This window comes from Drosophila albomicans, chromosome X (assembly GCF_009650485.2).
Source record: "Drosophila albomicans strain 15112-1751.03 chromosome X, ASM965048v2, whole genome shotgun sequence".
In the NCBI taxonomy this organism is placed as follows: Eukaryota; Metazoa; Arthropoda; class Insecta; order Diptera; family Drosophilidae; genus Drosophila; species Drosophila albomicans.
Window position 1 is genome coordinate 7,748,260 of NC_047627.2, and position 14,115 is coordinate 7,762,374.

The 14,115-nt window shown below is 42.7% G+C and overlaps 3 protein-coding genes across 3 annotated transcripts; all 3 read left to right on the top strand.

Annotated features, from left to right (window-relative positions):
• On the top strand, nucleotides 1-6,973 carry LOC117563974 (ubiquitin carboxyl-terminal hydrolase 45). Its single transcript, XM_034242563.2, has 5 exons — nucleotides 1-169; nucleotides 1,597-2,023; nucleotides 2,089-2,657; nucleotides 2,717-3,876; nucleotides 4,086-6,973. Exons 2-5 carry the CDS (start codon nucleotides 1,688-1,690, stop codon nucleotides 5,369-5,371), a joined length of 3,351 nt encoding a protein of 1,116 aa, XP_034098454.1. The 5' UTR covers nucleotides 1-169; nucleotides 1,597-1,687; the 3' UTR covers nucleotides 5,372-6,973.
• Nucleotides 6,974-7,619: 646 nt separating this feature from the next.
• LOC117563981 (lysozyme) lies at nucleotides 7,620-8,322 on the top strand. Its single transcript, XM_034242576.2, has 3 exons — nucleotides 7,620-7,807; nucleotides 7,866-8,012; nucleotides 8,093-8,322. Exons 1-3 carry the CDS (start codon nucleotides 7,666-7,668, stop codon nucleotides 8,236-8,238), a joined length of 435 nt encoding a protein of 144 aa, XP_034098467.1. The 5' UTR covers nucleotides 7,620-7,665; the 3' UTR covers nucleotides 8,239-8,322.
• Nucleotides 8,323-10,916: 2,594 nt separating this feature from the next.
• LOC117574284 (histidine-rich glycoprotein) lies at nucleotides 10,917-13,022 on the top strand. The gene has a single exon (XM_034258039.2). It carries the CDS (start codon nucleotides 11,105-11,107, stop codon nucleotides 12,821-12,823), a length of 1,719 nt encoding a protein of 572 aa, XP_034113930.1. The 5' UTR covers nucleotides 10,917-11,104; the 3' UTR covers nucleotides 12,824-13,022.
• Nucleotides 13,023-14,115: the final 1,093 nt, after the last annotated feature.

Here is a 14,115-nt window from a genome sequence, read left to right on the forward strand (position 1 = left end):
AATGTCACAGTTAAAAAAAGTTGTAAATGCGAAAGCAGCAATAAGTAAGAAGATAGCTCACGTTTTTTTTTTTGTTTAACTACGAAGTGGCTTGGCGCAAATCGCTAAACGCGCGGAGTGCGAGAGACAGTATTTGATGTGCAACGCATATTGCAAAAAGTAAATCAAGGTAATTCAAAAATGCTGTCTGGCCAATGTGGGATGAGTGTGCAAAATTCTTAAGCACAATAAATAGGCAACATACTATTAACTAAATGTCAGTCCTGCCTCCGTCTATGTGTGCGTGTTGTGTGTGTGTATATTGAGTGTAAGTCAGTGTGTGTACGCGTGTTGTGTGTATGGCTGCGTGCATGGCCTATATGTGTGTGTTTGTATATTGTCAAAAATTGGGTTGAGTGTCCGCCGTGATATTCCAAAGTGCTGAGGCGGGTGTTCCTTCATGGGCTGCAGCTGCATTGTTGTTGCGTGGCTCGCACAAAACAAAGAGACGCAAGAATTACAAACACAACAATGTTGTTGCTGCTGCTGCTGCTGCTGCTTCCCAATATGGCAGCACATGAACTTAAACTTAACCTCAAAGCAGCAACGTTGTTCATATTTCACGCCTGTCGCTTTGTCGCCAGTCGCTTTGTCGCTTCGTGCCAATGAACGTGTGTCAAAGATTTGACCCCAAAAAGGCGAAAATCTGCTGACCTCCCTGACACCTCATCACCCCTTTACACAACACACCTACAACATACAAATGCAAATCCATCTCAACAACACTTGGGCAAAACCCCCCTTGCCACCCCCTTCACCATTGCAACTTGGTTGCATGGCTTAAGTGGCGCAACAACAGCAACAAGCGCGGACAATAAACAAAAACAAGGCGTTGAAAGACCAACAACAACAATAACTGTTGTGTCTTCAACGTGCTGCTGCAGCTTAAAAGCACCTAGAGAATTAATTACAGTGACAACTCGCTAAGCAGACGCACATTCGCATGGCAATCACTAATATTATAAATAAATATCAAGCTTTTTTGTTCGGACACTACAATATTTAACAATATTCGATCAAGTGAGAGGAAAGGACTTTGTCCGGTTGATAGAGGTGTCCGCTTAGGCAATAGGGGATAATATCGACCATATATTATTTATTATTTTCTGGTTTAAAATTTGTTTTATATATACTTTATTCTTTTAAAGATATAAAGTTGAATACTATTATTTATTTTTATATATTATAATAGATAAGTTGACCTGAAAGTGTCTTCAAAATTCACTTTATATGTAGGGTAAAACGTGTATATACCCCATTTCTTTGTTGTCAGTTTACAGCGTATGTTGAAGTGCGACAAATAAAAGAAAAAACAAAGGCAACGATTTGATGATTGTCGAGAAATCAACATTTCGATCAGACCAGAACACAAAATAACTCTAATACTATATAATTGTAATCAGTCAACAACGTTGTCGTCGACGTCGTCGTCGTCGTCGATGTTGTAGTTGTAGACAAAGGCACGAAGAAGCATGCAATATGTGCTTTACAGGGCATCTAGTAGGCAAGAACAGCAACAAGAACAGTAGACTAACTGGAATCTCTATTTGAATTTAGTGCGCGCCTTTGGGAAGCAAAAGTCGCCGCTGGGTCCGTTTGAAAGGATTGGGATTTGGAGGCAAACAGCTGCAGCGGCATTAGCATCATCATGGTGAAGAAGCGTCAAACGGACGCACAACAGGATGGCAACAGTTCCACAGACTCTGGAGCAAGTGGTGCGGCAGTGTGTCAGCACATCAAACGGGCGGTGGACACAACGCGATTGCGTCGTCAGCTGAAAGCAACGGGCCTTCTCTACGAGTGTGTCCAATGCCAGAAACTGAATGCCACAAATGTGGCAGGCAGCAGTGGCAATGGCGGCGTCGACGGCAGCGGTGAATCGAGTGCCACCTGCGAAGCGGACAACACGCTCTGGCTGTGCCTCAATTGTGGCACACAACTGTGTGGACGCGAGCGCAACACGCATGCCCTGCAACACCATCAGGTGAGTTGCTCTTTAATTGCCAAACACTTATAACTTTTGCTAATCTATTGCTACACTTGGAACAGACTCCTCGCTCGGACTCACATGCGCTGGTATTGAATACGCGCTCATTTAAGATCTGGTGCTACGACTGTCGCAGCGAGGTAAGCCCCAATTCGCGCAAGAATCTGCTCGAGTGCGTCGAGCTGGTCAAGCGACTCGCTCAGAAGCCGCCGACGAGTGTGGCAAATGCGGAAGCCGAGCAGCCAACGATCAGCAACATTGAGTACAAAATGAAATCAACGCTGGAACAGCTCAGTGCCATGGTGCCGATGACCGGTGGCCAATTGTCACAGCCAGTTGCTGGGGCAGCAATACCGTTGCCACCACCGCCACCGCCGGCACCAGCGGCGGGTGTTGTGCCCGGCATGGCCAAGCGAATGACGGGCAACAATCGTTTGGTTAACATACCGAAGAGCGTCTCGCCGCAATTGCAGCCCACAACGTCAACCAGCAATGAGCTGGATCGTTTGCCGCGTGTGCGTGGCCTCACCAATTTGGGTAACACGTGTTTCTTCAATGCCGTCATGCAGTGCCTGGCCCAGACACCGTTTCTGCTTGCCGTGCTCAAGGAGCTCGGCGAGCCTGGCGAGCAGTAAGTATTCATTTACCTAGTGTACGAACAATTCACTAAAACTTTAATTTCTTTTGCAGATTTGTGTTGCCTGGCGGCACTTTTAGCTTTGCGGATTCGGGAGACGTGGAGTTGCCGATGATTAAGGGCACTTTGTCGTCGTGGGGCACGCTCACCTCGGCGCTGGCGAATGCGCTCGAGGAATTGCAATGCGTTGGCGGTGTCTTGAAGCCTAGCAAACTGTTTGACAAGTTGTGCGCCAAGTGTCCGCAGTTTATGGGCGGTGATCAGCACGATGCCCACGAGTTGTTGCGTCAGATGTTGGAGAGTGTACGCTCGGAGGATTTGAAGCGCTATCAGCGTGTCATACTGGAGACGATGGGCTACAAGAATCAGAATGTGAACGATGTGTCGCAGGAGTTGCGACAAAAGTGCAAAATCTATGGCAATCAGGCAGCCGATCGTATACTGCGACCGGAGCAAGTGTTTCGTGGCTTCCTTGTCTCCACGCTAACGTGTCAGGATTGCTATAACATTTCGTCGCGGCACGAATACTTTCTGGACATGTCGCTGCCAGTGGCGGTGGAGAAGCCGCAGCCACCGCAGCGTCGCAAAGTGAGTCCCGAAAATTCACCAATGGCGCCGAATGCAATCAATGCGAACTTCACCAACGGTGAAACGGATGTGCCTTTCGCCAAGCCAGCGACATTCTATCTGCATCAGGACGGGCAGGAACCGTTGGGACCCTCCAAGGCGCAGGTGAAAAAGGATAAGGAGCGCGAACGCAAAGCGAAACGCGCCGCCAAACATCAGCGCACCAAGCAGGCCCAGAAACTCTCGCTCAAACTGAACGTTAACGACGAGAACAACGCTAGCGCGGGCGGCGGCGATGCTGACGCTGATGTGGACCAGCAGCCCGGCAGTGGCGATAATCAGGCTCAGCCACAGTCGCCGGGCTCAGCTGATGTTGATACGGATATTGAAAAGACACGATCAGCATCGTGGGGCGAGGGACCGCGCGTCGATTCGTTCAGCGGCACCACATCAGAGCATTCGGATGCCGATGTTGAGGACAATCTGGTGGAGGATACAGCTGCTGATGTGGGTGCTGGAGTCGCTGCCGCCGCTGCCACAACCAAATTCTACACCGATACCAATGGCAATGCGCAGCCGTTGAGTGAGAAACGTGACGATACCCCTGAGAATATGGACAAGGACTCGCTCGAGGAAGACGAGAATGGTAAGAGAAACATTTTATTTATTAATCTTTCTCACTGAATTTCATTAATTCTGTGTAATCCAACTTTACTATTAACATAAATTGTAATTTTTGAACTGTCTAGGTTATAAAGTTGTATATTATATTCCAATTAGTGTAAAATATTTGGATTGACAAATTAGTGTATTCGTAATTAAAGTTTTGATAATGCTTTTATCTGTCCTTTGCAGATTCAGGTATAGCCACGAGTCCAGCTCCAACCACAACGACTAGCATCAGTGCAAGTGCCGCCAACTCAACGACAAACAGCACCACGAATAGCAACAATACTGTTGATGGGGAAGGAGACAAGGATAAGAAACAGCAGGAGTCGGAGGGCAGCACAGGAGCTGTGCTGGTCAATGCTGGACTGAGCGAAGTGGGCGCTTCGCTAATACGCCAGATCTCGTCGGGTCAGCTGCAAATCGATCAACTCAAGCAACAGATGGGCAATCTTAAGCTACGCGATGGAACTCAATCACAAGGCGCAGCAGCAACTGGAGCAGGAAAATCAGTGGCCGCAGCAGCAGCAGCGGCACGCTCGAAGCGTGTGCGCACCCAAAGCTGCTCGGATTGGAGCACCACGATTGCACCGCGCTATCAATGCGAGGCCGATGAATGCTCGGTGCAATCGTGCCTCAACAATTTCACCGCTGTCGAGCTGATGACCGGCCAGAATAAGGTCGGTTGTGAGAGTTGTACGCGTCGCATTAATGGCGATGCACCCGATGCCAAGTCTGTGAATACGAATGCGACCAAACAGCTGCTCGTTTCCAGTCCGCCCGCTGTGCTCATCTTGCATCTGAAGCGATTCCAGCTGGGGCCACGTTGTGTCTTCCGCAAGGTGACGCGGCAGGTTAGCTACTCGACGCTGCTGGACATTGCCGCCTTCTGTGGCTCGAAGGTCAAGAATTTACCGAACATTGATCGCAAACAGAAGAAGCTACTCTACGCATTGTATGGCGTTGTGGAGCATTCGGGTGGCCTCTATGGTGGACATTATACCGCCTATGTGAAGGTGCGTCCGAAATTGACGGCCGACGATAAGCGATGGAAATTCCTGCCGCATGGCAGCAAAGCTGAACTCGATCAGGACGATGAGCTGGAGCAGCTGCTGGCCAAGGAGAAAGCACGCGAGATGCGCATGAATGCTATGGACGACAGCGATGATTTCTCCAACTCCAGCAGCAATGACTCCACCTCAAGCGAGCACTCCGTTGATCATGCAAGTGGCTTGGAGAATGGCGATGATGATGCAGTCAGTGCGTCTGGGGATCAGGCGGCGGAAAGCGGGACAACTCTCAATGGCAAAGAAGGTGCTTCTCCTGCCGCGGCTACAGCTGAAGATGAGGCGGCCAATGTGCAGGCACCGCCAGGCAAATGGTATTATGTATCGGATTCACGGGTCCAGGAGGTCAGCGAGGAGGCAGCACTCAAGGCGCAGGCGTATCTGCTATTCTACGAGCGCATCTATTAGACCGTTTTTCCATCTAGCTCTTTATTAGATTCCATTAACCTCCAGCTTCTCACAGTTTAGTAGCAGTAGAATCTGATCGTTGATGGTCTTTTTTGTTTTGTTGTTTGTTTTTAGAGACTTTTTTAAATACTTTTTTTTCTAATTACTTTTCTATCTCTTATTTCTGAATTGTGCATTTGAACGCGGTAGGCGTGAAACTACAACGAAGATGATGGACTGAAAACTAACACAGAACTGACGGAAGACGATAGAAAGTCTCGCCCCCCTCCAGACAGCATTAGAAAGAGATAGATGGCGAGAAACACGGAGAAAGAGCGAGAGAATAGAGAGTAAAGCCAAGTAGAAGTGCATTTGAGAAGCGTTAGGGAAGAGATAGTTAGATAGATAGATACCATGATGACGACAACAGGGCAGTGGGAGAAGAGACACACACACATACACACACACACATACACAGTCCCATATACGATATGCAGGGCAGCAGATCAACACACATACACACAACACTCAATCTCATGCTCAAACACACACCACACTACATATTGCAAACAAAATTTGTAAGTTAAAAATGATACTTATTTTTTTTGTTATCCTATATTATGTACATTTTAATTATATTTTCGATTTTAAATTGTTTTTGTAACGTAAGATAAAAAGAACTTTTTTGAGTAAACAACTGAATCAGACGACATAAAAAACAAGTTTAAAAAAGCTACCGATAAGTGTACTCAACCGCGTTTTTTAAGAATTCAGAGAGGGTGCGGCAATCTATAAGAATATTGTGAGAAAATTTAGTAGTATCTGAGATGAGACTTTTGCCCTGATCAATAATATATATACTGCTATTAGATGTTCCCCTGCATGTCACACATTTTAAAGACACCAAGTTGTAAAAAAAAAAACAAACAAAATATAGAAACTTGGTTTGAAGCAAAAGTATAAAGGATGAACATTATAGTGAATGTTGCAATTAACTATATTAAATGATAATGAGAAAGCATAAGAAGCGAATTATTAAAGCAAGTTTGATGCGAGTTTTCAGATTTTTGTAAAGTTTATTATTAGTTTTAAGTTAGCTGCATATAAATATTTAGTCTGTGGTCCAAAACAAATACGAAATGAACAACATTGCCTCAAAGTTGAATAAAAAAACAAACAAACACATGAAAGCGAAGAGAAATATGATACTTAAGCAACAAGAAGATGGAAATGGAGAACATAGACATTAGGCGATAATTAACCATACGTGTTTCTTAAACCTATTTAATGCGTTGTATAAAGATTCGAAAGTGATTCTGTTCTATGATAGAGATAACAATATACATATAGAAATAGAATAACAAAAAAAAAAAAACAAAACAAAAAACAACAACAACAAACCAATTGCTCGCTTCTGCCAATATATTTAATTATAATTCAATTCATATACACAATATGAATAAATAGATATTAAAATAAATAGTTCTAAACGCATTCTAAATAGTTTTTACAATAACTATGCAAGGTAAACATTTCTAAAATAGTTAATGAAAATTACTACAACGAGATTTATACACAACAAGAAAACTAAAAAGCAAACAATATATATATAATATAAATATATTTATCGTTCCGTTTTATTCAAGGAAAATTACATAAACATTTCAAGAGCTGGGAAACTGGGAAGCATTAAAAAAGTAAGTGCATTTCTAAAGTTTTGTCCATAGTGAATTGAATCTTTATATAAAACGTAGATCACTGATTATAAGAAAAATAAGTTTTTTCATATATGCGACACAATTTTACTTCATAAATTAGCAACAGATATTTCGTTGCATGCAAAAATGTAGCATACTTTTGGGAGTCAAACTAAACTTGTGTATTGGAGTATCTAGCCGAAGGCATCTTGTGAGTAAACATTAAGAGGGAATAACAAAAATAAATGATTTTAAATCGCAAACCAATTAATATTAAAAATTGCTATGTTATATTGAGGTTTTCATAAAATAGCAAAATGTTAATAAGAACTTCATTATTTATTACCTGTAGTGAAAACTATACAAAAGTGCAATGCGGAACCATTTCCCATAACACGTTGATTGTATAAATGTATGTATTTTTCTTTTTTGGGATTGCTTGAGGCATCAACGAGAGATCAACGAATATTATTAATTCTTAGAATACAACAACGCAATTTTAGATTATCAGCAATTAGAAATCGACAGCAGCAGCACAAGCACAAAGCACAAGCAGCTGTTGAAATTCCCGTTTCCCAGTTCAGGTTCAAGTTGAAACAGTTGCTGGCAAGTCGCAAAATGAGAACGGCGGCGCTTGCACTCTTCTGTGTGGGATTATGGGTCAGCATGGCATCGGTGCTGGGCAAGCAATATTTGCGCTGTGAACTGGCCCGCAAGCTGCTGGAGCAGCACAGCTTTGAGCGCAGTCTCCTATCCAATTGTGAGTAGTTGAAGTAGAGAGACAAAGGTGAAGAGTTGCAAACTATGTATGTTCATAGGGATATGCCTGCTGGAGCATGAGAGCGAGCTGGATACGTCAAAGATAAGCACCACATCGAATGGATCACGCTATGGTCTCTTTCAGATCGAAAGTCGCTATTGCCAAGACGGCAGACGTGGGGGCGTTTGCAATGTCAAGTGTCAAGGTACGCACAATCACAATCACAGACACGGAAGCTTTTGTGCTTTTTGCAAGTTTCACTGCAATTAATTGATTTTGTTGCAGATCTGGTAGAGGAAAATCTGCGCGAGGCTGCCGCCTGTGCCAAGCGTATTCAGGCGGAGGAAGGCTTTCGGCATTGGAGCGGTTGGCAACGCTATTGTCGCAACACGCAGAATTTGCCTAACTTAAAGGTCATTTGCGGCATTTGAATATACTCTCTCTTTTTATACTCGAAATACACATAAAATGCTCTTAAATAGACTTTCAAAGATGCTTGATTTTTTATTTACAAAGTCATAGTTTACTTTTAGTAATATATTATCATATTATTAAGAAGCTTTTGCCAATAAACTTTTCAAGCAACTCACGCTTCAGCGTTATCGCTTTCCAAAGCTTTCGCTCTCGCAATCGTTGCGCTCTTTGCGTTCGAGCGCTCTCTCTCTCTTTCTCTCCGCTGTCGCTCGCTTTGACGACTTTTAGCTTATGGAGGGCTTTTGGGGCTGTACTCACGTCAGGGAGATTTCATTAAGCGATGCCAGTCGAAACGAATCAAACGTTTCTGGAGCGCTGCACGTACAGTTGTTTTATTTCATTTGAATCTTCATTTCTTACGTTCGTTTTCGTTGACAAGTGCGCAGTGGTTGCATAACAAAAAGAAAAGAAAAAGTACAGCATATATAAAAAAAAGTACTATATGCTATTCACATATTAGTAAAATATGTATACAAAAAAAGTACTTAAAGTACTCAATATATAATACTACACTAGTATTATGATGATCTTTGTGATTTTTTTGTGCCCCATGATCCCAAATGCAAAAAAAAGAAAAAAAAAAAACGAAACTGACTACCTGACTGTGACTCATTGAACCGGTTATGAAATGATCTTACATACACATGCATACACACATACATACCAATACAAGTGCCAATACAATACATACAAGTCCAGTCGTCAGTCCAAAGACAGATAAGATTCTGTCACTGTCCCCTTTGCTTAGTCTTTGAGCTAACGTGTGCTTAAGCTGAAGAAAATCTAAAGAGCTCTTCATTATAAAAAGTTGTGTTTTTTTTTTAATAAAAGTTCTGAAACATCATCATCATTATTCATTATGAAAAGTCCCCTGAAAAGTTGATCCTTTGGGTCTATAAAAGTATGATGATATATAAAAAAATGAAAAGATAATTCTTTTCTGTGTTTTACAAAAAAATCATATGAAATTTATCATGAAATCATGAAAAGAAAAATGTCCTTAAAATGTGAATTGCCCTTACGATAAACACTAGAAAATAAATCTAGTTGAATCAATGAAAAGAGTATTCTGTGCTTTACGAAGTATCATATGATCGTAACAAAAGGAATAATTTCCTTCAAATGTGAACTGCCCTTATGAAAAGTACTAGATTATAAATCTAGCTTAGAGCCTGTTAATAAAAGATTATGAACAAAAATATTCTATGATTGTGATTACATGAAAATCAATTGCAATAAATTGAAATGAAATTCCCCTGTGAAATATGCTTATGAAATCTAATGAAAACCCCCTGAAATCCCTGAAAGATCCAATGTTTACATTGATCGAAGTGTGACCTGTCCTCTCATATGCATATATATTATTTGATGTGAATAAAAAAGAATCATATTATTAGTGATTTGCCCAATAAATATATATTTAATATATAAACAATGTGTTTTAAGTTATTCTGAATAATAAGGAATAAACGTATGAATATATAAAACATATATACAATGCTATACAATCTGTGTATAACTGAAGTTTGAAATGTAAAATATCCTTTTATTGCTTTGAGTCGTTAATCTCGACGATCAATTGGCCAATAATGTTATTAAAATAAAAATAAAAAGAAAATTAAAAATATTATATCAAATTTGTTTAAATTATTGAATTAATACAAAGTCTATATGCAAAATGTGTTGCTTGCAATAAGAAAATGCTAAAAAAAAATGTTTGAAATAATTTTGAAATGTGAAGCTTTTAAAACTGCAATTGAAACTAACTTTTACTGGATGTTTGGTGTGCGATATAAATAAAAAAGAGTAGCTTATTATTTAATTGAAGATCAGCTTGATCATTGAATGTGTCTTGGATGATATAATCTGTATGCAGTTCGACTAATGCATGAACAGTATCCTTCAAAAGGACTGTGGAGCATTATGTTGATAGCAATGACGTTATGAATTATGCCGGCTCAAGATCCAATAAGCAGGAGTAGTTCAATTACATTGGATTGCGGAGCTTTTTGTTGATCACGAGCAAATTTATGTATGCAATGAAATGAATCTGACCTTAAGCCTTTGCTGAGCCTGCCTTTACCCTTTGACCTCTACATATTTTACTAAGTTAAGTTTATTAATTATGGGAATAAAGCTGAAATTAAGTTTTCAAGTTGAATTTCATCAGGATGATCTGGAAATTTCGATCGCTGCGTCATTTGTTATTTTTTAGCGCTTCGCTAAGCCCGGCGAGTTGCTTATTTCACCAGACTGCGAAATAGCGTTCGAAAAGTATGTGTAAACAAATGTGCACTATATACGTATACGTGATATCGTAAACGTATGCGTGATAACGTCTACGTGTATCAGTTTTTGTATATCATTGTTTACGTTTGTGTTGGTGTTGGTATGTGTGTGTGTGTGTGTGAAACGTGTTCACACACCACGCACACCACGTCACAAATCGGCTATTTTTAGTGTGTGTCTCCCCGTTGAGCTTTATCTTTTGCTCGTTTTCGCTATCGCTCTCTTGCTCTGTCTCTCTTGCTCTCTGTTTGTTTGTCAGTAATTGGCGTCTGCGTCGGCGTCGGCGGCGTCGTCGACGTTAAACGTTTGCAAACGTTCGCTGGCGAGTATAAAAGTTGCCGGCCGGCAAGCGTTCATCATCAGTTTGCAAGCTTCAAGCTTTCAAAACAGCGACAGAGAACAACACAAAGACAAACAAACACACAAACATATATACAAAACGACAACGATAATAATAATAACAATAACATAGAACAAAGAACGACATTTGCAGTTAAATTTTCCAATTTTTCACAAACTCAATTAACATTCAATATGGCTGAAGTAGCTAGAAATGTGGGCGACGCGATGCAGGACGAGCCCATCGAGTTGCTCGACATCGAGTACACGCAGATTTCGTCCGTGCCAAAGGGACAAGAACAGGAAAAGGAGCAGGAGAAACAGCTGCGTCCCAAGACCGGCAAGCTCATCAAGAAGGCCATGAAGGAGGCGCACAAGGCGCAGCGCATGCTGCAACAGGCCATGGAGCAGCTGGTGAAGGAGCAGCACAAGCTGAAGCACAGTGAGTGCAAGCAGGCCAAGAAGGCGAAGAAGCAGCAGAAGAAGCAGCACAAGAAGGACAAGAAGCTGGCCAAGAAGCAGCAACGCAAGGAGCAGCAGTCCACAGAGGAACAACAGCAGGAGGAGTCCGCTGAGAAGGCGGCACGCTCTCGCTCCAGCAGCGTCAGCTCCACTTCCAGCTCGTCGTCTTCGTCGTCATCATCGTCGTCGTCGTCCAGCTCCTCATCGAGCTCGTCGAGCAGCTCCGGTTCCGACCAAGCATACGGTTGGTTTGGCCGTGGTCATGGTCATCATCGTGGACGCCGCGATCGCTCCCGTTCCCGTTCACGTAGTCTCTCGCGTGGACCTTGGCGTAGACATGGTCATGGTCATGGACATGGACATGGGCACGGTCATCGTCGTCCTCATGGACATGGTCATGGTCATGGTCATGGTGCAGGACATGGTCATCGTCATGGTCATGGTCACGGACACGGACACGGCCACGGCCCACATCACTTTGGACCGCATCACATGTTGCCTCATCACTTTGGACCCCATCACTTTGGACCACGTGGCGCTTGGCCCGTATGGGAAGACGCTCAGTTTTTTCGGATGGGCGGCCTGCCGTGGGCCCAGGAGACAAACACGGCAATCCCGAAATGCCGCTCGAAGTCTAGAGCACGCTCCGTTTCCCGCTCCGGTGGACATCGTGGACATCATCAGCGACACGGACACGGACACGGACATGGCCCAAAAGATCACGCCCATGGCCATCGTGTAAGGCGCTCCAGGTCTAGCTCCAGCTCTAGCTCTAGCTCCAGTTCCAGCTCCAGCTCTAGCTCCAGCTCCGATTCCAGTTCGAGCTCTAGCTCCAGCTCTAGCTCTGGCAGCGAGAAGCAGTTTGGTCGTCATCACGGTCATCATCGCGGACCTCATCGTGGCCACCATCGCGGTCACCACTTCGGTCCTCGTCCGGGACCTCATGATTGGCCACATCATGGCCCTCACCATGGTCCTGGTCCTCATCACGGTCCTCATCATGGACCTCATCATGGACCTCATCATGGACCCCATCACGGACCTCCCCATCATGGTCCCCATCATGGTCCTCACCATGGTCCTCACCGTGGCCCACATCACGACTGGCGTGGTCCTCCCTGTGGACCCATGGATGCCTTTGGGCCACCAACACCGCCGCCTGATTGCGCTGAGCGTCGTTCTCGCTCTCGCTCCCACTGCAAGGGCGGAAAATCCGTTGAGCGGGAAGTGAGTCGCTCTCAGTCTCGTTCTCGCTCTCGTTCCTGCTCTCGTGGCAAGCAGGATAAGAAGGACAAGCACGAGAAGCATGACAAGCACCAGAAGCACTGCAAGGGCAAGGGCAAAGGCAAAGACAAGTGCAAGGGTAAAGGCAAAGGCAAAGGCAAGGGCAAGGAACATCATAAGCACAAGCATCATCAAGGACATCATAAGCATGGCGAAGTCAACGCCTAATTTTACTGCCCAAGGAACAACCCAAAGAGTTGGAACAATTGCATATATCAACTATTAATCTTCAATTTATAAAAATCAAAAAATTAAAAAAAAAAAGTATTATACGCTACACTATATAACCATATACTATATATATTCGATTTATATCAAAACATGTATACACTATATATATTTTTTTTAATAAATATAAACTATAAACACTAAAGCAACTGATTTTATTATTGGGGATGTTGGGAAGGAAAATAGAAAATAAAAAGAAAGAACCTTAACACAATAAATAAACTTCAAAGGACTTCAGTGGACTGATTGCATTTAGCACCAGCTAATGAAGTTGAGAGAAATCGGGAGGAATGCTGAACAGAGCTGTAATATTGGGGTTTATTTTGTGAAATTGAAATGCCAAATTATGCAATTACAATAATCAAAAAGCATGCAATTAATGCGACCATTGCAATAATTTCTATGTAATTAGAAGCCAATTGGACATGCTCGACTGCGTTACACCCTGGTGTAAATCCCTATTAAGCGAGTGTTGGCAGCCGTTGGCAAAGAGTTGCTCATTTTAAAGGCTCTGCAGTTAAGCGATTGAGTACAGGGTATTAAAAACAAATTCAATTACGCATCGCTTCGTAATCCAATTTGAGTGTTATGCGGCCACAACATTTGATAAATAACAAACAAGAGCGACAAAACAGAGAGGAAGCTAGAGCGGGTGTCGATGACAATGACTTTGTTTTGTTTATGAAAGATTAAATACCCTATACTATGTGACAATCTTATCACACAAATACTTCGCAGCTAATTTTGTTCCACTACAATAATTGGTGTAAACAAATAAAATACTCAAGTGACTTTTTGATGCACTTCTTCTACATTTTGTAACTGCTTTCAATTGATACAACACTTGTAGTTCAATGTAAACAACCTAATTTAAAGACTCCCACTTAGCTGAAGCTGTGAAGTCATCCTACAGCAAATAGAAACTAATTATAATCTCTGCATATAAATAATATTTAAATTCGAATTAAGTACGAAACCAAATAAATTGTGGCATACACAAAAAAAAACTGAAATACAGAATTAGTCAGTGTGAATAATTGACGACGAGTAGATAACATAACATTCAGCCATGATACCCCAAAACTAGCTAATTCGGGGGTCTTATGTGAACTTCCTTCCAACACTGGGTTTGCCAGCTCAACAGGTTTTCCCGCTCTGACGAAGCGAACATGATCGATAAGGCGATTGATAAGGCGTTCCGTAGTTCCCATCGAGCTCGTAGTCTTCCAACT

What these genes read in the sequence shown, in the direction of transcription:
- LOC117563974 (XM_034242563.2), top strand. Translation starts at nt 1,688, where the DNA reads ATGGTGAAGAAGCGTCAAACGGACGCACAACAGGATGGCAACAGTTCC. An exon ending in ATGCCCTGCAACACCATCAG is followed by an intron (nt 2,024 to 2,088) that starts GTGAGTTGCTCT and finishes CACTTGGAACAG; the next exon opens with ACTCCTCGCTCGGACTCACA. An exon ending in CTCGGCGAGCCTGGCGAGCA is followed by an intron (nt 2,658 to 2,716) that starts GTAAGTATTCAT and finishes TTTCTTTTGCAG; the next exon opens with ATTTGTGTTGCCTGGCGGCA.
- LOC117563981 (XM_034242576.2), top strand. Translation starts at nt 7,666, where the DNA reads ATGAGAACGGCGGCGCTTGCACTCTTCTGTGTGGGATTATGGGTCAGC. An exon ending in GCGCAGTCTCCTATCCAATT is followed by an intron (nt 7,808 to 7,865) that starts GTGAGTAGTTGA and finishes GTATGTTCATAG; the next exon opens with GGATATGCCTGCTGGAGCAT. An exon ending in TTGCAATGTCAAGTGTCAAG is followed by an intron (nt 8,013 to 8,092) that starts GTACGCACAATC and finishes ATTTTGTTGCAG; the next exon opens with ATCTGGTAGAGGAAAATCTG.
- LOC117574284 (XM_034258039.2), top strand. Translation starts at nt 11,105, where the DNA reads ATGGCTGAAGTAGCTAGAAATGTGGGCGACGCGATGCAGGACGAGCCC.